We start from the raw sequence: 27,236 nt of genomic DNA on the forward strand, positions 1-27,236 counted from the left end.
ATGATTAAGGATAAAATAGGTAATTATGTTTACATAGATAAAAAATTGTGTGTAAGAATCAGCTCCCTCCAAAAATAGGTGTTTTCACGGTCATTAGTGCATACGCACCTCATGCGGGTTTAGGTGATGCGGAAAAGAATAGTTTCTGGGAATTGTTAGATGAGGTGGTGAGGGGGTGCCCAGCTGACCATCGACTGATCATAGGTGGTGATCTAAATGGACATATTGGAGCGGAGGTAGAAGGCTATGAGGGAGCCCATGGGGGCTTTGGGTTTGGTCCTAGAAATGAAGAGGGGCGCTCTATTCTTGAGTTTGCCATTGCCCACGAGTTGGTGGTAGCAAACTCTTTCTTCAAGAAGAGGGATGCTCAGTTAGCCACATTCCATAGCGGGGGTCGTAGTACCCATATTGACTTTTTGCTTCTTCGTAAAGGGGAACTTAGGACCTGTAGGGACTGTAAGGTCCTTCCAGCTTTGACGTGCTCCTCCCAGCATCGGTTGCTGGTCATGGACCTAGTCACTAGGGGAAGAGTTGGCAGGAGGGCTAGGGCAGTACAACCTAGAATCCTTTGGAAGAACCTCTATGGAGCGAATGCGGAGACTTTTAGAGCGACTGTTGTTGATAGATTGAGTGTAGAAGGGGATTACATTGCCCCTACTGACTCAGACCAGATATGGAATCGCATGGCGTCCACTATCAGAGATGTGGCAAAAGAGACCTTAGGAGTGGCAATAGGGACATCGAGAGCCCATAAGAGTAGAAGAGAGTCGTGGTGGCTTTGTGACGATGTCCAAACGAAAGTCGCGCTAAAGCAGACGAGGTTTAGGGAGCTCATTACTTTTGGAGAAGGGACACCTGAAGAGAGAACTAGGGTAGAAGAAAGATATAAAGAAGCTAAAAGAGAAGCAAAGAAGGCCGTAGCAATTGCAAAAGACAAAGCATATGAAGATTTATATAGGAAACTAGACTCTAAAGAGGGAGCTAATGACATATATAGGATAGCCAAAGCTAGGGAGCGAAGAAGCAGGGACTTAGGTAACATCAAATTTATCAAGGATGCAGCTGGTCAAAGTATAGTGAGAGAAGACCTTATTAGGAAAAGATGGGAGGAATATTTTGCATCCCTTTTCGGTATGGGAAGACCAGAGCGGAACGGTGAACCCCACGAGGTTCGGGAGTCTCAAAACAACTGTTTCTGCACGAGGATTAACCAGGAGGAAGTTAGATTGGCCCTACGAAAGTTGGGGAGAAACAAAGCAGTAGGACCAGACCAAATTCCGATTGAGGCGTGGAAGTGCCTAGGAGGCGATGGGGTTAGATGGTTGACCAACCTTTTCAACACGACGTTTAGAAGCGCAAATATGCCTATGGAATGGAGACTCAGTGAGATTATTCCCATTTACAAGAACAAGGGAGATGCGCAAATATGTAGTAACTATAGAGGCATAAAGTTACTTAGTCATACTATGAAGCTTTGGGAGAGAGTGATTGAGACGAGGCTTCGACGCGAGACAAAGGTTTCAGAGAACCAATTCGGTTTCATGCCAGGACGCTCGTCGATGGAAGCGATTCACATAGTTAGAAGCCTTATGGAGAAGTATATGGAAAAACAAAAGAACCTACACATGGCGTTCTTAGACTTGGAAAAAGCTTATGACTGTGTCCCGCGTGAGCTGATTTGGAAGACTCTTAATGCTAGGGGTGTCCCAAGTAGATATATAAGATCTATTAGAGATATGTACGAGGGGGCGAAGACTCGTGTACGTACGACGGTAGGAAACACAGGGTTTTTCCCTGTAGAGGTAGGTTTACATCAGGGATCTGCTCTTAGCCCTTATCTTTTTGCTTTGATCCTAGACGAGTTGACTCATAGGATACAAGACAACATCCCATGGTGCCTAATTTTCGCCGATGATATTGTATTAGTTTCGGATTCCCAGGATGAGCTTAACAGAAGGCTTGAGCAATGGAGGACCGCCTTAGAATCAAATGGCCTACGGATTAACAGACTTAAATCGGAGTACCTTAGATGCGATTTCAAGACGAGCGAAGAGGAACTCGACGATATAGTGGATATACGAATTGGGGATCAGATTTTACCCCCGCAAGAATCCTTTAGATATTTAGGCTCGATGCTTCACAATTCGGGAAGGATAGATGAGGACGTGACGCATCGTATAAGAGTCGGATGGTTGAAGTGGAGGGCTGCGAAAGGGGTTTTGTGCGATAAGAAGGTCCCCCTTAAACTGAAAGGGAAATTTTTCAAGGTGGCAATCAGACCTGCCATGTTATACGGATCGGAGTGTTGGCCAATGACGAAGGCCCAAGAGAGGAGGATGGATGTGGCAGAAATGAGAATGCTTAGGTGGACGTGTGGTAAGACCATGCTAGATATGATACCAAATGGAGTTTTTAGAGAAAAACTGGAAGTTGAGAACATCATCAACAAACTTAGGGAAGGACGACTTAGATGGTTTGGGCATGTTAGGAGGCGCCCACTTTTAACCCCGGTTAGGAGAGTAGAGACCCTAGCCGTTGCCGGCGTTAGGAGAAGGGGTAGACCTAGACGTAGGATGGAGGATAGATTGAAGCTTGACATGACAGAGCTTCTATTGACGGAGGACATGACTTCTGATAGGAACCTGTGGAGGAGTAGAATTACAATACTTGAGTAAGATCTTTTTTTTTTTTTTTTTGTGTTAGTTACTTTTTTTATACAACTGTGTGTGTGTGTGTATATATATATATATATATCTATATCTATATCTATAACTAGATATTCTATAACTACACTATATATATCCCTCTACATGGTATTTATTGTGAAGACCCGTCCTAATCCATCCGGACGAAGTCCATATCGATTATAAACGATTCACAACAGTTGATTACATCGCGAGATACTTGACCTCTATATGATACATTTTACAAACATTGCATTCGTTTTTGAAAAGACAAACTTTCATTACATCGAAAGTTGACAGGCATGCATACCATTTCATAATATATCCAACTATAATTGACTTGATAATAATCTTGATGAACTCGACGACTCGAATGCAACGTCTTTTGAAATATGCCATGAATGACTCCAAGTAATATCTATAAAATGAGCAAATACACAGCGGAATATTTCTTTCGTACCTGAGAATAAACATGCTTTAAAGTGTCAACCAAAAGGTTGGTGAGTTCATTAGTTTAACTTAAACAATCGTTTCCATCATTTTAATAGACCACAAGATTTCAGATTTCCATTTCTCATAAACATACGTCCCATGCATAGAGACAAAAATATCATTCATATGGATTGAACACCTGGTAACCGACATTAACAATATGCATATATAAGAATATCCCCATCATTCCGGGATCCTCCTTCGGACATGATATAAATTTCGAAGTACTAAAACATCCGGTACTTTGGATGGGGCTTGTTGGGCCCGATAGATCTATCTTTAGAGTTCGCGTCAATTAGGGTTTCTGTTCCCTAATTCTTAGATTACCAGACTTAATAAAAAGGGCATATTCGATTAGATAATCCAACCATAGAATGTAGTTTCGATCACTTGTGTCCATCTCGTAAAACATTTATAAAAGCAGCGCATGTATTCTCAGTCCCAAAAATATATATTGCGAAAGCATTTAAAAAGGAAATAATGAAACTCACCAAATGTATTTTGTAGTAAAAATACATATAACAATATTGAACAACTGAACAATGCAGGGTTGGCCTTGGATTCACGAACCTATATCAATTATATATATTAAAAATCTATAAAACATATAAAAGTACACAATCAAGTTTATATTTTAATTTCATAGTATTTACATATTAAAAGTTTTAGTTATATAATATTTGTTGCATCATTATATTAATAAATAAATTAACTATATTTACATTATATAATTTTAAATAATTAACATTACAATATTTGAATATTCATAATTAAATGAAAACGTATAATATCGAGTTATTAACAATTATTTATATTCTTTACATATAATACTTTGTTATTGTATTATTGTAATCATTAATTATTATGTGATTATATAATATAAATACATATTAGTATATAAATTATGTATCAATTTGTGATAAAAAGATATATTAATGTATTTATATATAAAAATATAATATATGTTACAATTATAAATAATCATATGTATTAATTTGTACATTTTAAATTTATATAATATAATTCCATTTAAATCAAAATTTTAATGTAATTAACATTATTAAATATTATAATTTTTAAATACTCATAAACCAAACTAATATACTACACTATAATACTTTCATGTTCATAGTCTTTTATAACATAACAATTAACCCTAACCAAAATTCTATTAACCATCTTTAAAAAAAAAATTTAAGTCTTTATATCATATTATCTATATCAATATCACAATATTAACATATTTATACATATAATTATATATATATAAGTAATCGAAATCCAAATTATAATAATTCATACCCTTAATAAGAGCGAGAAAACGAATAAAGGATTGAATATGTGTCGGGTTTAGGTCACGTCCAAAGTAATACACAAAAGGCGAGCAGCAATACTTTTAATGGCCCAACTAATCATCAGACTCCCAAGATCATACCAGGCCCATGTTGCATTTAAAAGCCCAAGAGTAGTCCGATCCAAAAGCAATTGGATTTGGTCTGGTAATCTTTCGAACGGCAATAGAATTGGAAACAGGAAACAATAGCAATCATCATCATCTTTCATATTCACATCATCATAATACCATCGGTATCATCATATAGTCGCTATCATAACATCTCCAACATCATCATCGTTCATAACATCATCATCATATTCGTTTGCAGTTTCCTCATCATCATCTTAAACTCACCTCCTCATCATCATTAAACGTTTTATCTTCATCATTAACATAAACATAAAATCATAATCAAAATATATGCGTATCATCAATCGTCATTTCATCCTCTTCTTCGCATTTAATTTCCATAGAAATAGAAAGCGTTATGCAGCAGCAAAAAGGGTTTGTGGGTTTGTTTGTTCAAGATGTTTTTTTTTTTTTTTTTATCGGTCCAGTAACATAACAATGTTACGGGCTAATTAGCAACAATTTAGGAATTCTATTTAATTTGATACAATGTAAAAATTGAGCGGCCAAAGAAAGATATAGTGAGCTAGAACCCACACTTTTTCTTGGATATCCCATCTGTTCCCATAATTCACGACTGGTTCATTGTGGTTTAACATCGACTGGAAAGAAAATAATAAGAAACAGAAACGGAATTGTTTTATCATCATCATGCATCTTTTTCACATCATCATCTCTGGTCCACAGTATCATCGTTTATAATCATCATATATCAAAGTTTTGTTTCCATGTATATATAAAAAAAAAGATGACACGTATTTATGATTGTCAAATCAACCCACTTACCCTTTCCACTCACTACATGTGAAAATATTATTATAGGAGCACCCATCTATGAATCACTATGATGTATTACTATTTCCTTTGTCTGCCACTTCCTCCACCAATATTCAAAAGTGACTCTTTATATTGGTTGAACCAAAAAAGAAAAGTGATGCAGCAGTAAAAAGAGTTTTGTGGTAATAGATGATGATATTCGGCGAGTAAGAGCAGCAACCAAAGTGGGTTCATGTATGGGTTTGCTGTGGGTGGGTTTGGTTTGGTTTTCGAACAAATATAAAGAAACTAAAGATGGTGTATGGTGGTTTCATCGGTTAAAGAAATAGAGAATATATGTGGAATGATGGAATGGTGGTTCTTGAACAAACAAAGAAGAAGTAGAGAAGGGATTTCAAGGATGGTGTACGGGTTTAGAGTGTTGTAGTTTGTTCTTGTTAAGAGAAAAATGATGTGGGTGTGTGTTGGCCATCATATAAAAGAATATAATCATAAGAGTTTAAGTGGGTTAAAGGTGATGAAGTGAAATTGGTTGTTGTGATTCTAAGTGATGATTAATCGGTTGTTAATGATTGTTGTGGTGGTCTAGTAGTGAGGAAGTGTAGGGTTCACTAAGAAGAACAAGAAAGGAAGACACAGGTTGGTGAGTGGTTATAGTTTTTGGTTTTCGGGTATGAGTGCGTATATAGAATTAATGAGATAATCAAACAAGCATAGTAAACTCAATTACCATTCAATTAAGCACAGTAGTTGTATTCCTGGTAGTGATGTTTTGTTCTTGAACACACATATACATATAATAATAAATAATGTAATAATATAATACTAGTTAATTTACTCACAATCATGTAATTGCAAGGAACGTGCAATGAACAATAAAGAAAAGTTTAGCCGCCTCTACCCACAGTTTCTTCGAAGTGGTATATCGTACTCCGTTGTAATTTAGTGGCGGATAAAAGTCTTTAGAAAAATCCCAAATTTTTAAATTAAACGTCTTTATTTATTTTGGTCATTATGGTATAGAATTCAGTCACTAACTTTTAAATAAAAATTACATTAGTTATTCACTCCCAACCCTAAGTAAAATATAAAAAGTTTTAAAATTCAACAAGTAGTTTCTAAATATATTTTAAATAAGCCTATAATTTATATAACTCATTTTAGGATCTTCGTTTATTTTAAAATAATATAAGTTCCTTTTTAACTCGTTTACTATCAATCGAACGACACTTGAGTGTTACCGTCGTTTACAAAATAAATTCAAAACCAAATATATATATTCAATATACTTTATATATATATATATATATATATATATATATAGATATATTTTTAAATAATAATTATTATAATATCCTAATTTTTTATTTTATTAATTTTTAATAACAACAACATATAATACTTCAAATTATATTTCGAATTATTATTTATATATACATACACACATATCTATTTACAATTAATTGTTCATGAATCGTCGAAGGCAGTTGAAGGGTAAATGAATGCATGAACACCGTTCAAAGTTTTTGAGATTTCAATATTACAGACTTTGCTTATCGTGTCGAAATCATATCAAGATTAAGTTTAAATTTGGTCAGAAATTTCCGGGTCATCACAGTACCTACCCGTTAAAGAAATTTCGTCCCGAAATTTGAGTGAGGTGGTCATGGCTAACAATAAAAATGTTTTCATGACGAATATGAGTTGATAAATAGAGTTTTATCATTATTGAATAATATAGATAAAACGATTTGATTACTCGAAGCATACGACTGAAGCTATCATTAAATAGTGAAATGAGATAGACAAGTTTCCTCATAAGTTTTCACTAGTCATGGTTGAATTCCGGAATTCAAGGGATTTAAAGAAAATCTTTGAAATCTAAAAGATTTGATTCTTCGGCGAATGAGGAAATTAAGATCTTTCTAATTAAATACGGTGATCTGCTTTGATTACTCTATCTGATATTTCCATTATAAATTAAACTCTTCCGTTCCATTATTCTCACCATTCCTATACTTTCCTTCTTGTTTCATACATCCAAAATATTCTGAAAATGTTTAATCCAGTTCTGATCCTTGTCCTCATCCTTACTATCACAACAATCATTCTCCTTTTCCAACTTCCACCAGAGGAATCTTCTTTCTTCTACTTCACCCTTGGGATTATAATGTTTTTAATTCTCCCGTGTATTTATGTTGCTATAAACATTGATATATATGGTTTGTAATTTATGTGTTGCTATCGGGATTTATATTCTCCCTTAAATTTCAAAACTCTATGCTTTTGTTTTCTCTTCCCGACTTCAAGTCAAGCGAATAATGGTCCAGAATTTGTAGATATAGAGTTTCGAATGATTATAATGTTCTAAGCAGGAAGGAACGTGATAGCACGATTTGATTTTCAAATTTATCAACATCGCGGAAGATAGAACCATCAAGAATACATTTTCTTGATTTGTTCAGGAGTTGAGTAGAATGAAAAAGTTATGTAACATGGCACACGATGACGTTATGATCTGTGAATCATCACGTCCCATTAGAAACTCAGCATGACTTACTGTAATATAATCACGTTGATCAAGTGTCATTATATTATACTAACTCATGCATCAGTTCCCAACACTACTTCAAAAAAAACATTCATAATTTAAACTCGAATTTTTAAAGAAATTTAGAAACTAAAGTAGTTTCCTTTATGATGTAATATAGATAGCATGAAGAGATAAATAATTTCGGACGAGAATATTTATGAAAATATCTTCAGAAATATCGAAGATATTTATGATGATATTTTGGAATTTCTAAGTTCGATGTTTGATGGAGAAAGATTTTCCGCAAGATTTTAACATAACTTCGGAGCAAGATATTCTCTAAAGATTTCAACGGATCCAGAATTACCTGAATCCTTTGAATATAGGGTTTGGTCCTTGTATTTGTCCTTGGTCTCCTTCATGGGTAGCTCAATCTGTTTTTCAATACCCAATTTTCTATCGAGCGTTCCTAACACTCCTTTCTTTATTATCAAACTTTTGACCGTTTAGACCATCTACCATTTTTCTGTCTCCTCTGCATTTAATGTTGTGATATCTGAATCATCGGTTATTAATCCGAGGTGGTTTCAGGAGAATTGTGTTTTCAGATGATTAAACGCTGATGGTAATATGGTGGAATATGAAAGGTTCCCCGGTAACAATAAAAGAGCACGCATATATATCAAGGTTATATTAAGGCTAGTCCGACTGAAAAGTCGAAGTTGATTTGCTGGAGCTGTGACAAATTTGGCTAATTTGACATGAGTTACAATGTTATTTTTGGTAGTAACAATGCCAAAGGAGCTAGCACAGACACATGTTAAACATTTACTCAAGTTCCGAGTGTTTTCAGGTGCATAACTATGTGCATCAATCTTTTCTTCAGTAGATAAAGTACGGTTGGTTCATCCTCTCGATTGAGATGTTTTCAAGAATCATGAAAGGTTTGAATGCAGATTGTAATTGTCGAGATACAATGAGGTTTAAGATGAAATCAAGTGGCAAACTTGAAGAATTGTTTAGTTTCATATGTTATAATCAATATTTTAATTCATTTTAATTGTCCAATGTTGGTAGTCCTCAGTTGATAGTCCAATAATTCATATATAATTTAATATATAATATTCGAATTAATTAATACGTATCGTGACCCGTGTACATGTCTCAGACTCGATCACAACTCAAAGTATATATATTATTATAGAATCAACCTCAACCCTGTATAGAGAACTCGATCATTACTGCATATAGAGTGTCTATGGTGATTCCAAATAATATATATAGATGTGTCGATATGATATGTCAAGACTTTGTATACGTGTCCCGATATTTAAAGTGCGTAAAATAAATACAGAAATTAAATGACGGTAAATAAAATGCGTAAAGTAAATAACAGAAATTTAATGACGATAAATAAAATTGCGAGAATGTAAATTGCGATAAAATAAATTGCGATAAATAAAATGTAATCAGTTAGCTAGGATTTTGTTAGCGTGGATTCTTAACAAAATTTCTCATAGTTAATTTGTTTGTTTCTAACAAATTTTATTTTGTCCAATATTTTCTTCATTATGCCACTTGTCGGATTCTGATAGGTCAAAATCCAAATATGAAATTGAATGAAAATGGTTATTCTGTGATGAACGGATTCGTATAGCTGTGGTTGCAAGTAGGATAGTAAATGACTGTTGAATCAGATTCGAAGAATGTACAGTGTAACTTATTAATGCGAAATCTAAATATTCCTCGGGTATTACCTACCCGTTAAAATATTTTCACCATTAACAGTTTGTACAATAAAAATTTTAATTACAATCTTTATGAAAACATATATACATATATATTTTCTTCAGACGTAATTATGGATTTAATGAGTCAATATGATATTAAACTCATTTGATTTACCGTTAGAATAAGAATATATAATCTCTAAAACATTAGAGATTACCTAATCGCCATGTCGAACGAAGATAAATGATGTAAAACGATTCGTAGAACGATGATTATACTCGAGGTACAGAATGAGATGTTGAGGCATGGATTGTTGAAACTTGGGTTGTTGGTTGTACTGGTCCCATTGGTGCTGAGGCTGGTGATGGTACCGGTGTTGGTGATACAGCTGGTGCTTGCAAATTGTATATCGTGCTCTCTAAAGTTAATACTCGAGCTCGGAGTTCTCTAACTTCTTCTACTAACCCTGGTTGATTATCAGTGTGAGGTAGTGGTCGGATATCTTCTCTAGTTCCATTAATGGTAGATTCAAGACGAAAAATTCTTGCAAATAGGGTATAAACGGTGTTGCGAACGGGTTCGCCGGTGAGCGGGTCAAGTACTCCAAGGTTAGGTGGTAGATTCGATTCATGATATGGAGTACCTTCTTCCCTTCTCCATAGGGTGAGTATGTGGCGAACCCACCCCCATTTTCTCCAGTAATCACGGTAGTTGATTGGTTGGTGTGCTCCTGTCACGCTGTCTTCGGAGTCAGAGGAACTTGGTTGATTCGTAGAGGCCATCTTACGCGATCTCAGGAAAGATTTTTGGTATGAAGAGTTTAGTGACAGCAATTTATAGTTGGATGGTATTCTCAATGCATAATTTGCATAGATATATATAGTACCAGGATCCCTTAAATTAAGGAGAAATTTATGAGAGATATCAGGCAAGGTCTACAGTAACAGATACGCTAAGATATGAATTGTCAGATACGCTAAGATATGAATTTTGTCTATACACTATTCATGCAGTCAATGCAGCAAGACGTGTCTAGACTAAGAATGATAAGCAGATAATTTTCGACACAAAATGATAAGCAAAACTTTTTGACATGCAGACACGGTCGAAGTCCAGACTTACTAATGCATCCTAACGACTTATCAGTTAGACACACTAATGCAGACCTGGTTCGCTAAGACCTCTGCTCTGATACCAACTGTGAAGACCCTTCCTAATCCATCCGGACGAAGTCCATATCGATTATAAACGATTCACAACAGTTGATTACATCGCGAGATACTTGACCTCTATATGATACATTTTACAAACATTGCATTCGTTTTTGAAAAGACAAACTTTCATTACATCGAAAGTTGACAGGCATGCATACCATTTCATAATATATCCAACTATAATTGACTTGATAATAATCTTGATGAACTCGACGACTCGAATGCAACGTCTTTTGAAATATGCCATGAATGACTCCAAGTAATATCTATAAAATGAGCAAATACACAGCGGAAGATTTCTTTCGTACCTGAGAATAAACATGCTTTAAAGTGTCAACCAAAAGGTTGGTGAGTTCATTAGTTTAACTTAAACAATCGTTTCCATCATTTTAATAGACCACAAGATTTCAGATTTCCATTTCTCATAAACATACGTCCCATGCATAGAGACAAAAATATCATTCATATGGATTGAACACCTGGTAACCGACATTAACAATATGCATATATAAGAATATCCCCATCATTCCGGGATCCTCCTTCGGACATGATATAAATTTCGAAGTACTAAAACATCCGGTACTTTGGATGGGGCTTGTTGGGCCCGATAGATCTATCTTTAGAGTTCGCGTCAATTAGGGTTTCTGTTCCCTAATTCTTAGATTACCAGACTTAATAAAAAGGGCATATTCGATTAGATAATCCAACCATAGAATGTAGTTTCGATCACTTGTGTCCATCTCGTAAAACATTTATAAAAGCAGCGCATGTATTCTCAGTCCCAAAAATATATATTGCGAAAGCATTTAAAAAGGAAATAATGAAACTCACCAAATGTATTTTGTAGTAAAAATACATATAACAATATTGAACAACTGAACAATGCAGGGTTGGCCTTGGATTCACGAACCTATATCAATTATATATATTAAAAATCTATAAAACATATAAAAGTACACAATCAAGTTTATATTTTAATTTCATAGTATTTACATATTAAAAGTTTTAGTTATATAATATTTGTTGCATCATTATATTAATAAATAAATTAACTATATTTACATTATATAATTTTAAATAATTAACATTACAATATTTGAATATTCATAATTAAATGAAAACGTATAATATCGAGTTATTAACAATTATTTATATTCTTTACATATAATACTTTGTTATTGTATTATTGTAATCATTAATTATTATGTGATTATATAATATAAATACATATTAGTATATAAATTATGTATCAATTTGTGATAAAAAGATATATTAATGTATTTATATATAAAAATATAATATATGTTACAATTATAAATAATCATATGTATTAATTTGTACATTTTAAATTTATATAATATAATTCCATTTAAATCAAAATTTTAATGTAATTAACATTATTAAATATTATAATTTTTAAATACTCATAAACCAAACTAATATACTACACTATAATACTTTCATGTTCATAGTCTTTTATAACATAACAATTAACCCTAACCAAAATTCTATTAACCATCTTTAAAAAAAAAATTTAAGTCTTTATATCATATTATCTATATCAATATCACAATATTAACATATTTATACATATAATTATATATATATAAGTAATCGAAATCCAAATTATAATAATTCATACCCTTAATAAGAGCGAGAAAACGAATAAAGGATTGAATATGTGTCGGGTTTAGGTCACGTCCAAAGTAATACACAAAAGGCGAGCAGCAATACTTTTAATGGCCCAACTAATCATCAGACTCCCAAGATCATACCAGGCCCATGTTGCATTTAAAAGCCCAAGAGTAGTCCGATCCAAAAGCAATTGGATTTGGTCTGGTAATCTTTCGAACGGCAATAGAATTGGAAACAGGAAACAATAGCAATCATCATCATCTTTCATATTCACATCATCATAATACCATCGGTATCATCATATAGTCGCTATCATAACATCTCCAACATCATCATCGTTCATAACATCATCATCATATTCGTTTGCAGTTTCCTCATCATCATCTTAAACTCACCTCCTCATCATCATTAAACGTTTTATCTTCATCATTAACATAAACATAAAATCATAATCAAAATATATGCGTATCATCAATCGTCATTTCATCCTCTTCTTCGCATTTAATTTCCATAGAAATAGAAAGCGTTATGCAGCAGCAAAAAGGGTTTGTGGGTTTGTTTGTTCAAGATGTTTTTTTTTTTTTTTTATCGGTCCAGTAACATAACAATGTTACGGGCTAATTAGCAACAATTTAGGAATTCTATTTAATTTGATACAATGTAAAAATTGAGCGGCCAAAGAAAGATATAGTGAGCTAGAACCCACACTTTTTCTTGGATATCCCATCTGTTCCCATAATTCACGACTGGTTCATTGTGGTTTAACATCGACTGGAAAGAAAATAATAAGAAACAGAAACGGAATTGTTTTATCATCATCATGCATCTTTTTCACATCATCATCTCTGGTCCACAGTATCATCGTTTATAATCATCATATATCAAAGTTTTGTTTCCATGTATATATAAAAAAAAAGATGACACGTATTTATGATTGTCAAATCAACCCACTTACCCTTTCCACTCACTACATGTGAAAATATTATTATAGGAGCACCCATCTATGAATCACTATGATGTATTACTATTTCCTTTGTCTGCCACTTCCTCCACCAATATTCAAAAGTGACTCTTTATATTGGTTGAACCAAAAAAGAAAAGTGATGCAGCAGTAAAAAGAGTTTTGTGGTAATAGATGATGATATTCGGCGAGTAAGAGCAGCAACCAAAGTGGGTTCATGTATGGGGTTTGCTGTGGGTGGGTTTGGTTTGGTTTTCGAACAAATATAAAGAAACTAAAGATGGTGTATGGTGGTTTCATCGGTTAAAGAAATAGAGAATATATGTGGAATGATGGAATGGTGGTTCTTGAACAAACAAAGAAGAAGTAGAGAAGGGATTTCAAGGATGGTGTACGGGTTTAGAGTGTTGTAGTTTGTTCTTGTTAAGAGAAAAATGATGTGGGTGTGTGTTGGCCATCATATAAAAGAATATAATCATAAGAGTTTAAGTGGGTTAAAGGTGATGAAGTGAAATTGGTTGTTGTGATTCTAAGTGATGATTAATCGGTTGTTAATGATTGTTGTGGTGGTCTAGTAGTGAGGAAGTGTAGGGTTCACTAAGAAGAACAAGAAAGGAAGACACAGGTTGGTGAGTGGTTATAGTTTTTGGTTTCCGGGTATGAGTGCGTATATAGAATTAATGAGATAATCAAACAAGCATAGTAAACTCAATTACCATTCAATTAAGCACAGTAGTTGTATTCCTGGTAGTGATGTTTTGTTCTTGAACACACATATACATATAATAATAAATAATGTAATAATATAATACTAGTTAATTTACTCACAATCATGTAATTGCAAGGAACGTGCAATGAACAATAAAGAAAAGTTTAGCCGCCTCTACCCACAGTTTCTTCGAAGTGGTATATCGTACTCCGTTGTAATTTAGTGGCGGATAAAAGTCTTTAGAAAAATCCCAAATTTTTAAATTAAACGTCTTTATTTATTTTGGTCATTATGGTATAGAATTCAGTCACTAACTTTTAAATAAAAATTACATTAGTTATTCACTCCCAACCCTAAGTAAAATATAAAAAGTTTTAAAATTCAACAAGTAGTTTCTAAATATATTTTAAATAAGCCTATAATTTATATAACTCATTTTAGGATCTCCGTTTATTTTAAAATAATATAAGTTCCTTTTTAACTCGTTTACTATCAATCGAACGACACTTGAGTGTTACCGTCGTTTACAAAATAAATTCAAAACCAAATATATATATTCAATATACTTTATATATATATATATATAGATATATTTTTAAATAATAATTATTATAATATCCTAATTTTTTATTTTATTAATTTTTAATAACAACAACATATAATACTTCAAATTATATTTCGAATTATTATTTATATATACATACACACATATCTATTTACAATTAATTGTTCATGAATCGTCGAAGGCAGTTGAAGGGTAAATGAATGCATGAACACCGTTCAAAGTTTTTGAGATTTCAATATTACAGACTTTGCTTATCGTGTCGAAATCATATCAAGATTAAGTTTAAATTTGGTCAGAAATTTCCGGGTCATCACATTTATGCTCCAGTATCTATGTATATGTTTGTATCTATATATGTATCTATGTATCAAAGTGTATGTATGTTTGTCTGCCTTGTATCTGTACCTAGGTATATATATCTACGGATGTATATATATGTATAATATGTTTAAGCATGAGTATTTATCCATGTTTATGTGTGGTGTGCGGGTGGGTGTATGTATGTATGTATGTATGTATGTATGTATGTATGTATGTATGTATGTATGTATGTATGTATGCATGCATGCATGCATGCATGTATGTATGTATGTATGTATGTATGTATGTATGTATGTATGTATGTATGTATGTATGTATGTATGTATGTATGTAATGCCCATTTGAAATTAAATGGTTATGTGCACTATATTATCCATGTTATATGCCATATTATCCATGCTTTATGTCATTCTGTTGTGCTTTACGGCTATATGTGTTTTCTTTTATGGTTACTGTGTTTGGTTGCATCTTTCTAGGCGCACATAACTCTTTCAGGTAAGTATCTTTTGCCCTCCCTATTTCGTTTTTATGAGCATTTCTGGCCGGAGGTCCGTTAGTGTAACGATCACTCCAAATCCATGTGGACGAACACGTCATTCATTGATTTCATTGCGAGGTATTTGACCTCTATGTGATACATTTTGTAACATTGTATTCGTTTGAAAAGGTATTTCATAAATGAATATATAAATTCCAGGTTTTTAACATCTGATGATTCCTACGTATAGACAATCACCATTTAAATGGTTTACAATAATACATCTGTTGACAATACAGTCAAAATAAGATACATGGTAATGGTTTGGTGAATGCAAGTTTCTTGTATATAGCATGTATGACTCCAAGCACATATCTTGTATCACGTATAAGCAAACAGCGGAAGACTTCTAGAAACCTGAGAATAAACATGCTTCAAGTGTCAACACAAAGGTTGGTGAGTTCATAGTTTTAATATTACACATAATCCGTATATCAATGTGGATTGCAAAAGTTCAGTTGTTTTATTCAAAACGTTTATCAATAGGTTTTACATAAAAGGTGGATCACAAGATTTCAGTTGTTTCATCCGAAACGTTTATCAATCGGTTCTACAAAATTGAGCTCCCTGGTAACTAAACTTTAACGTTTATATATTTTGTACCCTTTATATAATCATCTTAATAATACACGCAAACCAACGTGTACTCTTCTCAAATAGCATACGTCCGTTAAAAGGCTAGCGCTCTAGCTCGGACGGGGATATCAAGCCCTATGGATCCATATACTACTACTCGCGCCCACCAGTTCTTATAATCGGCAGTTACTAGTTACCAAAGCTAAGGGATTTTCGGTTCAAACTCAGTGTAGAATTTAGTATGTACTTGTATCCATTGTTTTTAAAATAAATTGCATGTATTCTCAGTCCAAAAATATATATTGCAAAAGCAATTAAAAAGGGAGCAAATGAAACTCACGCATATAAATATTGTAAATCAGTTAATAAAGCATTTGCATGTATTCTCAGCCCAAAAATGTAGAGAGTAAAAGGGATCTTATGAAACTCACGCATATCAGTTTTAGTTTTTGTATTCATTTTATAAAACAGCGCATGTATTCTCAGCCCAAAAATATGTATAAAAAGGGATCAATGAACTCACTGTTTTATATTGATATACAATATTGCAGGAAAGCACGTAGACGCATCGGAGATGATAAACACGAGGTTTGATTCACAAAAATACCCCCGAACATTACCCATAACCTCCTTGGTAATAACCCATATTTTCCTTAGCTCTAGCTCGCTCGGAAACTCGTTTTGAAAATTACTTGGACAGCACTCCGTCTTAATATTTTATGTACATTATTATTTTTGTATCGCAAAAATAATAACATTAATAATAAAAATAATAAGATTAATAATAATAATAATAATAACAACAACAATAATAATAATAATAATAATAATAATAATAATAATAATAATAATAATAATAATAATAATAATAAATAAAATAAATACGGAGTAATATATGTTAAAATAGAAGCAGAATGATCGAGTTTTTATAGGTGTGGCCTGTCCCCAGACCCCATGCGATCGCATGGTTCTGAAGGCCATTGGCCATGCGATCGCATGGCCCATTTTTCCAGCTCACATAATTTTGTCCTAATGCTTGTCGACATAATTAAATAATATATATATAATATATAATTTAAATTAATTAATTATATATTATATTTTATTCCCGTGCATAGTTGATTTGTAATTTTTGTTCCGATAAGTCGTACGTCATCACTTGACTTATGTCCTGGTTCCGGTTTTTCGAATGTCCTTTCGTACCTTTAGAAAACTTGCATTTTACGTTTCGTGTCACGTACCTTTGTCAAAATATAGCCTTAAGTTATCCATAAACTATACCACTCAAAGTATATCTTAAACTTTAGAGTGTTTTGGTCATTTACTTCTATAAATCATCGTCTCACTATTTGTTAAAATATATATAATATATACATTTTCATTTTGAAATAGTGTTACTGTAGCAAAGTTACTGTAGCAAAGTCAATTTTTACTGTAGCAATTCACTGTAGAATCAAATTTCCATGGGTTTTGAAAACCTTCCTGGGTTTTGAAAATGGTAGAAAATTAATATACACCCGAAGTTCATATTCGCAATATATAATGATAAACATATTCTAAAATGTGGGCGTAGGACTAAATCTCTGGGCTGGTTTTTATTTTCTAATTAAAACTGCTCTAAGCAGCAGACATTCAAAGAGTATTTGACTATTTTCCATGGCCTAGTTTATATCTATAACATTTATTAGATTATGATCATTCAATCTCCAACATTCATAACGTAAACCTAGAAACTACATAGCTACTTTTTCTTTGATTTTCTTGATTCTTGATAAATGTACAACCCGAAGTTCAAAACCTACTAATATCTCCCACCTTGGTTAATGGCTAGATAAATATTGACTATAGCTGTTTTGTTGATCATCTGATTCAAAACCTACTAATATCTCCAACTATCGGTTGGAAACCGTCGTTCGGAAAGAAAGGGGTTCCACTAACCGAAAGAATGTCGTCCGGAAAGATTCGTCCCAAAAGATCGTATATGTTGTCAGAGAAGAAAGTCAAAGTGGGACCCACATTCGTCCCGGAAAAGGTAGGTGGTCGTGCCGGAAGACTTTTCGCAGTGAAGTATTTGGGACGACCTTTTGAGGACAAAAAGTCGCCGCGAAAAGTTAACCGGGACGACATTTCGTGTCCAAAGTCAGGAAAAATGTCGTCCCTAAAAATACAATTTCTTGTAGTGAGAGCAAAGCAAACCTATAAGTGAACTCAGAACAACAATTACTTCACATATACAAGTGCCAGAATCTTTCTTTAGTGGAAAGTCTGGTGATGTCAAAGCAGAGGGGTATAAAATACTATTAATTTTTACAAGGAAATACTATTAAATACGATACAATTTTACACAAGATATTTATTTATTTATAGAATGGATATACTTAAACCTTGCTACAACACTTATAGGCAGTGTACCTAATCGTACAGTAGTGTAGTTTTTAGTAAGTCCGGTTCGTTCCACAGGGAAATCTTTAAACAAAGCTCAACGCTATATTAGTTTACTTTTATAAAAATACAAACATATATATAAGTAATATTATTATTATAAAGGGGGGTTTTTACCGTTTAATGACCGGTTTGTCGATTTTAAGACTTTAGTCGCAGTTAAAACCTAATGTAAAATATTAAATAAATAAAAGACTTAAATTAAAGCGTAAAGTAAATAACGATAATGAAATTGCGAATAATAAAAGTGCGGTAAAATAAAATTGCAATAATTAAAGAGTACGATAATTAAAAGTGCGATAAAATAAAATAACAATAAAAATGCGATAATTAGAAGTGCAATTAAATATAAAATAAAAGAAATTAAATATGAAATAAAAGAATTATACTTATTTAAACTTCCGTAATCATGATGTTTGACGTGTTGATTTTAGTTTTATGCCCATGGGTTAATTGTCCTTTGTCCTGGATTATTCAATATGTCCGTCTGGTTTTTGTCCATAACAGTCCATCAGTCATAAATATAAAGTGCGAGTGTCCTCGTCAAATTATTATTATACCCGAAGTTAAATATTCCAACTAATTGGGGATTCGAATTGTAACAAGGTTTTAATACTTTGTTTAATGAATACACCAGGTTATCGACTGCGTGTAAACCAAGGTTTTACTACTTTGTTAACAATTACACCAATTACCCTTGAATGTAATTTCACCCCTGTTTTAATTATTCTAGTGGCTATTAATCCATTCCCGTGTCCGGTTAAATGAACGATTATTCGTACATATAAATACCCCGCCCATCGTGTCCGATCGAGTGTATATGGTAATTTATAGGGACGCTGATAATGCTAAAAATGAACATATATTTCATAGCATTATTCCTCAAGAAAGACAAGCTTTTAGTTGCAATTGTTCTATTTACAAGTGATATTCGTTTAAATAATAAAAGGTGAAGACAAAAGACAGATTCGACGAATTGAAGACGCAAACGACCAAAAAGCTCAAAAGTACAAAAGACAATCAAAAAGGTTCCAATTATTGATAAGAAACGTCTCGAAATTACAAAAGTACAAGATTCAAAACGCAAAGTACAAGATATTAAATTGTACGCGAGGACGTTCGAAAATCCGGAACCGGGACCAGAGTCAACTCTTAACGCTCGACGCAACGGACTAAAAATTACAAGTTAACTATGTATATAAATATAATATAATATATAATTAATTATATTAATTATATATATATTATATATATATATTAAAAACCGTCGGCAGAGAAAACTCCAAGGACTGAGCTGTAATTTCTATCTCCGCGACTCGCGGAGTTTGAAGGGGATTTTGCCGCGAGTCGCGGAGCCCCAAAAATCAACTCTGGCTATAAAGCCAACCGAATTCTGATCAAATTTCATCATCTTTTTCTTCCTCTTCATACGTAAAATTTATATTTATATTTATAATTTATATTTTAATTTTAATTATAATTCTAATAATAAAGGTATGTTAGCGAATGTTGTAAGGGTGTAAGTCGAAATTCTGTCCGTGTAACGCTACGCTATTTTTAATCATTGTAAGTTATGTTCAACCTTTTTACATTAATGTCTCGTAGCTAAGTTATTATTATGCTTATTTAAAACGAAGTAATCATGATGTTGGGCTAATTACTAAAATTGGGTAATTGGGCTTTGTACCATAATTGGGGTTTGGACAAAAGAACGACACTTGTGGAAATTAGACTATGGGCTATTAATGGGCTTTATATTTGTTTAACTAAATGAAAGTTTGTTAATGTTAATATAAAGATTTACAATTGGGCGTCCCTATAAATTACCATATACACTCGATCGGACACGATGGGCGGGGTATTTATATGTACGAATAATCGTTCATTTAACCGGACACGGGAATGGATTAATAGCCACTAGAATAATTAAAACAGGGGTGAAATTACATTCAAGGGTAATTGGTGTAATTGTTAACAAAGTAGTAAAACCTTGGTTTACACGCAGTCGATAACCTGGTGTATTCATTAAACAAAGTATTAAAACCTTGTTACAATTCGAATCCCCAATTAGTTGGAATATTTAACTTCGGGTATAATAATAATTTGACAAGGACACTTGCAATTTATATTTATGACTGATGGACTGTTATGGACAAAAACCAGACGGACATATTAAATAATCCAGGACAAAGGACAATTAACCCATGGGCATAAAACTAAAATCAACACGTCAAACATCATGATTACGGAAGTTTAAATAAGCATAATTCTTTTATTTCATATTTAATTTCCTTTATTTTATATTTAATTGCACTTCTAATTATCGCACTTTTATTTATTTTATTTTATCGCACTTTTATTTTATCGTACTTTTTATTTTATCGCACTTTTATTTTATCGTACTTTTTAATTATCGCACTTTTATTATTCGCAATTTCATTATCGTTATTTACTTTACGCTTTAATTTTAGTCTTGTATTTATTTTATATTTTACATTAGGTTTTAACTGCGACTAAAGTTTTAAAATCGACAAACCGGTCATTAAACGGTAAAAACCCCCCTTTATAATAATAATATTACCTATATATATATTTGTATTTTTATAAAAGTAAACTAATATAGCGTTGAGCTTTGTTTAAAGATTTCCCTGTGGAACGAACCGGACTTACTAAAAACTACACTACTGTACGATTAGGTACACTGCCTATAAGTGTTGTAGCAAGGTTTAAGTATATCCATTCTATAAATAAATAAATATCTTGTGTAAAATTGTATCGTATTTAATAGTGTTTTCTGCTAAAATTAATAACTATTTTATATACACCTCGCTTCACATCAGACGCCCAATTGTAAATCTTTATATTAACATTAACAAACTTTCATTTAGTTAAACAAATATAAAGCCCATTAATAGCCCATAGTCTAATTTCCACAAGTGTCGTTCTTTTGTCCAAACCCCAATTATGGTACAAAGCCCAATTACCCAATTTTAGTAATTAGCTCAACATCATGATTACTTCGTTTTAAATAAGCATAATAATAACTTAGCTATGAGACATTAATATAAAAAGGTTGAACATAACTTACAATGATTAAAAATAGCGTAGCGTTACACGGACAGAATTTCGACTTACACCCTTACAACAATCGCTAACATACCCTTATTATTAGAATTATAATTAAAATTAAAATTAAAATATAAATTATATATATATATATATATATCGTATATATGAGAGAAGAGAGAAATAGAATATATTTTGCGATCAGAATTCGGTTGGCTTTATAGGAATTTTTGATTTTTGGGGCTCCGCGACTCGCGGTGAATTTTGCCTTCAAACTCCGCGAGTCGCGGAGTTTGAAATTCCAGCTCACATCTTGGAGTCTTTCTCTGCCGACGGTTTTTATTATATATATAATATATATATAATTAATATAATTAATTATATATTATATTATATTTATATACATAGTTAACTTGTAATTTTTAGTCCGTTGCGTCGAGCGTTGAGAGTTGACTCTGGTCCCGGTTCCGGATTTTCGAACGTCCTTGCGTACAATTTTATATTTTGTATTTTGCGTTTTGAATCTTGTACTCTTGTAATTTCGAGACGTTTCTTATCAATAATTGGAACCTCTTTGATTGTCTTTTGTACTTTTGAGCTTTTTGGTCGTTTGCGTCTTCAATTCGTCGAATCTGTCTTTTGTCTTCACCTTTTATTATTTAAACGAATATCACTTGTAAATAGAACAATTGCAACTAAAAGCTTGTCTTTCTTGAGGAATAATGCTATGAAATATATGTTCGTTTTTAGCATTATCAAATATTCCCACACTTGAGCGTTGCTTGTCCTCAAGCAATATTGTCTTGAAATACTAGAATCACTTCTTTATTCTTCACACTTTGTACATCAGTGATTTCTATATGGCGGTATAAACAATGGTAGTAACGATATGGTTTACAGTCCCACATGACTATAAAAAATTAGATCCATTAAGGAAATTGGATCTTTATGAAAACATTTGATCTTTTGAAAATTAAATCTAGTTTTTACCCTAGATAAGTTTTCCGGGATAACCCTTTACCGGTGTTTGCAAAATATTTTTGTGGGTTTGGTGGGTTTCAGATGAGAAAATTTTAGCTCAAAACTTATGGTTTTGTGTCACCCACTTGCTAACCTTCTATTAGGAAAGCAACACGTCCAGTTTACTTGTTCCGTATATTACCTTTCGGCAAACTACCGTCCGGTTGAAAGGAAAGCGTTGAACAAGCAACTGTTAAGGCAATGTCCCGTGACATGCTTTTGATTATGGTCTATAACGTGTCGGACGCAATTACTATCCTTGGTAGGAGCAATAGTAAAGCTCACCCTTATAATTTTTCGGCCTGGCACAAGGTCCTATCTTTGACCATGCTATGCAACCACCGTTCTTACGGTTGACACCCGATTTGGTTCAGGTGACCTAATGAATTCCAGGTGAATTCCTAGGATTTTACGTTCAATGGTAATGAACGCATTGAAAATAGGGTTTTCAGAAAACAAATCGGTTTATAATTTTGATCAAAATATTTTCTCGTTTAAGCTCGAGTTTAGATATCATCGAATTCCATGAGTTTGTAATTCTCAATCTTTAAGGTCAATCTCTAGGATTGAGTAATATCAGTCTTAAAAGCTGATTTTTAATCTTTAAGGAGATTATCCTTTCTGGGGATCTGATTCATTAGTCTTATCCAGCTAATTTGCATGGTGCCCCCCCATTGTACGAGATAAATCCTTCTCATGGTTAGGATAAATCTGACCACTTGGCGACCCTGTTTAATGCTGAGGTCCGTGGATTTCCTGCTGATTTTAGTGATGACTTTTCTAGATTTTTCGTCAACCTACAGCTGGTCTGGACGACAACTTCATGACCTAAATCAAGAAGCGCGTTTTTTTTTTCCGGAAGACTTTACTTCCTTTTAGTGATGGAATTGATTCATCGTGTAGATCCATCTCTTCTTTTCTTTCATCGGGTAAAACAGTTTAGTTTAGTCCAAAGCAAAAGTATTTTCAGTTATTTGTTACAGATATATGTGACATATGTTTAAGATAACTTGGTAAATTTTCCCACACTTGGCTTTTATTTTCCTTTTTATCGTCCTCTATTCCATTTTAAATGAATTTTAACATTTTAGTTTGTTTCTTAATTTATGTCCTTTCCGAGGTAACAATAATTTCGGTGTTAAAACCTAGTTTTATAGTTCATAAATATGTATAAACATGATTTTGAATTCATTTAATTGAAAAAAAATGAAAAATTTTACTAGAATTGGGTAGTCAGTATATAAGACTAGGGCTGTTCTTTTTTATCAGAGAGCACTAGATTCTAATACAACTACTGCTTTACTAGTATTTTTAATGGTAATCAAGTGTTTAAGATAAAAATTTTAAAATCCGAAAGAATTTAACCCCTTCCCACACTTAAGATCTTGCAATGCCCTCATTTGCAAGAAATCAGTAACAATTTAAATTATTGAGGGTGATTTGTGTGAAAATGATTAAATTTTACCAAAGTTTCCAAATATATTGGCGTTTGTTTGCTGAATGATAAATGGTGCACATCATTTGTTCATTCCGTCTTGTTGTTATTTCACATATATTTTGCATCTTGTCGTCAAAATTACTTGCTTTTGCTGAACTTAATGCCAGTCTTTGAAAATGCGTTGTTTTACCCTGTTGTGTACATAAGATAAACTGCAAACATATATACATATTTTTGAAGTTTGGTTTATTACCCCACATTCAAAAATTATTAAAATCTAAGAATAAAAGTTAGATAATTATAAAAATGATTACAATATTAACAAAAGTATTAAACGTATCAATAATTACAAATTACAAAATAATAAAAAATAATAAGTAAACTAAGGATGATATTGGTACCAATAGGGGTTCCAGGCATAACCATAAGTGCTATAGAATGCTTCGGCAGGGTCATACGTAGGATATGGTGGCTGCATCTCTATCGACCAAGGAGGGAAGATGGGTTTCGGTGTAGGAATATAGTTTCTACCTATATGTTGGCAATGAGCTATGATTTGGTTCTGATGAACTTGCCAATCTTCAAATGCTCTCTGTCTAGCATTTTCGTATTCCTGAGAAGCTATAAACCTATGCATTTCTTGCATCTCATTCCCCCCTCCTACATTACCTTGCTGCTGGTTTCTCTCCTCCTGTGGATGTCTACCATGGTATCGTACTGTAACGACCCGTCCTTATCCACCTGGACGAAGTCATCAACATTTGGTCCCATTGCGATGATCGACTCCAAGTAATGTCCTTAAAATGAGCTAATGCACAGCGGAAGACTTAATTCGTACCTGAGAATAAACATGCTTTAAAAAGTCAACATAAAGTTGGTGAGATATATAGGTTTGATGCTAGCAGCGTTATAACTATGGACCACAAGATTTCATATACATACATAATACACTCGCAAGTGTATGGAAAAGTCGTTGAGCACTTGGTAACCATACTTAACATTTAAATCACCGCAGCATATTCTTAAATAAACCCTACACCGTACCAAGTGTAGTAACGAAACGAAGTACTGTGCAACCATTTAAAACTGGTCGTCCAGCCCGGTTGGGGTTGTCAGGCCCGATAGATCTATCAACAGGATTCGCGTTTACGCTCCTCACGTAAATATTAGCTACCAAGTATAAAGAAATATGCCATGGTACAACTCAACGTAGAATTTATTTTTGATCACTTGTGTCCATAACGTAAATCATTTATAAAAACAACGCATGTATTCTCAGCCCAAAATATTTAAAGTTTAAAAGGGGACTATATACTCACCTAATGTATTTTGTAGTAAAAATACATATAACATCATTGATCAAGTATAAGGTTGGCCTTGGATTCACGAACCTATAACATTTGTATATTTATTAATATACTTAATTGTAATCGAACAAAATTATATATATAAGTTTATTAGTTTTATCATTTTTATATTAATAACTTATATGTTTCATATATTCATTTTATATATTTAAAAAAAATATTAATTTTATTATGTCATATGTAATAATTATTTAAATAATATTTGTTATAATAAAAATAATAATGCTAGTAGTAATATTAGTAATACAAATAATGATAGTAATAATAATAATGTTAAAAATATTAATTTTTAACATGTTAAAATAATAATAATAGTAATAATTATATTTTTCATAAAATTAATAATATTAGTAATTTTCATAAAAATAATAGTAATATACATAAAATAATAATAAAGATAATGATAATAAAATAATGATAATTCTAATAATAATACTAATGGTAGTTTTTAAAATCATAATTTTAATAGTCATGATAATAAATAATAATAATAATAATAATAATAATAATAATAATAATGATAATGATAATAATAATAATAATAATAATGACAATAATATCCATAATACTTAATAATAATAATAATAAGAATAAATGAACTACCTTAAAAAGGTTTTCCTAAAAAGATTGTCTCAAGCAGGGATTGAACCCGCGACCTGTCTTTCCCCCACTACACGTCTAACCATCTGCTCTACCTCTAATTTCTGTTTTAACCTTCTCGATCATATTTTAAATACGTAAAAAAAAAAACCCGTTTTATTATCTTCATCATTCTGTATAGTCTAAAAGGGAGTGGGTTTCGGCCCAATTCAACTTCACAAGCCCAAAATAACCAAATCGAGTCCAACATCACAATAGTTAACCGGCCCAAGTAAAAAAAAAATTAAATGGAATTTCAGTTTAATACTTATATCTGAATATTACTCCGTATTAATAGCAATTTAACAAAACCCAGAACTGTAGCTTAAAAAAAACAAATCGAGCAGCAGGAGCGATAGAGGAGTGGCAGTAACGATGACTGAAGCTCATGGTGGTCAGATAGTGTTGCAAGCGGTGTCGTGTTTGGTGATGATTGAAGTTTCCGGCGGTTATGGAGGGTGGAGGGTGTCAAACGGATGAAGGTAAGAGAGTGATGGTTATTCATAGTCTTCAATTTCCAGGAGAGAAGAAGTGATAAAGAGTAATGGCGAGGATTTTTAAGATGGGGCTGCGGTGGTTTGGGGATGATAATGAAGGTTGTAGGTTATGAGTTTGCAACGCGAGGTAAACAGAAATTATGATCCGGTGATTGTTTACATCGAACAAAAAAATCAACAGAAGGATACCCGTTTCAATCTGTGTGTATATGTATATGTTTATATATATCAACAAGGTGATGTTTTGTTGATGATTGTGGGTGAGGTGGTGGCGTGAAAGTAGTAGCCGAAGTAGGAGATTGCAGGGTGTTTGTTCATGGTGTTGTTGAAGTGGTGTAGGATGGCGGGTGCCGGTGGTTATGGTAATCATGGTGTTAACCGGTGGTGGTTCAAGGCGACTCTAGGGTGGCGGTTGAAGATGGAAATAGTGATGGTGTCGGGTTAGTGATCAAGGTTGAAGATGGAGTTTAGTGTTGGTGGTTCATGTAAGGATCAAGATGAAAAAAAAACATGGTGATATATCTTCATATGTGTATGCATATATAGCTGGAGATATGGAGATAGAT

General features: G+C 32.8%; 1 protein-coding gene across 1 annotated transcript; it reads left to right on the plus strand.

Moving 5' to 3' along the window:
• Nucleotides 1-26,653, plus strand: LOC139869011 (uncharacterized). Its single transcript, XM_071857345.1, has 3 exons — nt 1-19; nt 79-820; nt 26,524-26,653. Exons 1-3 carry the CDS (start codon nt 1-3, stop codon nt 26,651-26,653), a joined length of 891 nt encoding a protein of 296 aa, XP_071713446.1.
• The last annotated feature ends 583 nt before the right edge of the window (nt 26,654-27,236 follow it).

Source organism: Rutidosis leptorrhynchoides, chromosome 9 (genome assembly GCF_046630445.1).
Source record: "Rutidosis leptorrhynchoides isolate AG116_Rl617_1_P2 chromosome 9, CSIRO_AGI_Rlap_v1, whole genome shotgun sequence".
Lineage (NCBI taxonomy): Eukaryota > Viridiplantae > Streptophyta > Magnoliopsida > Asterales > Asteraceae > Rutidosis > Rutidosis leptorrhynchoides.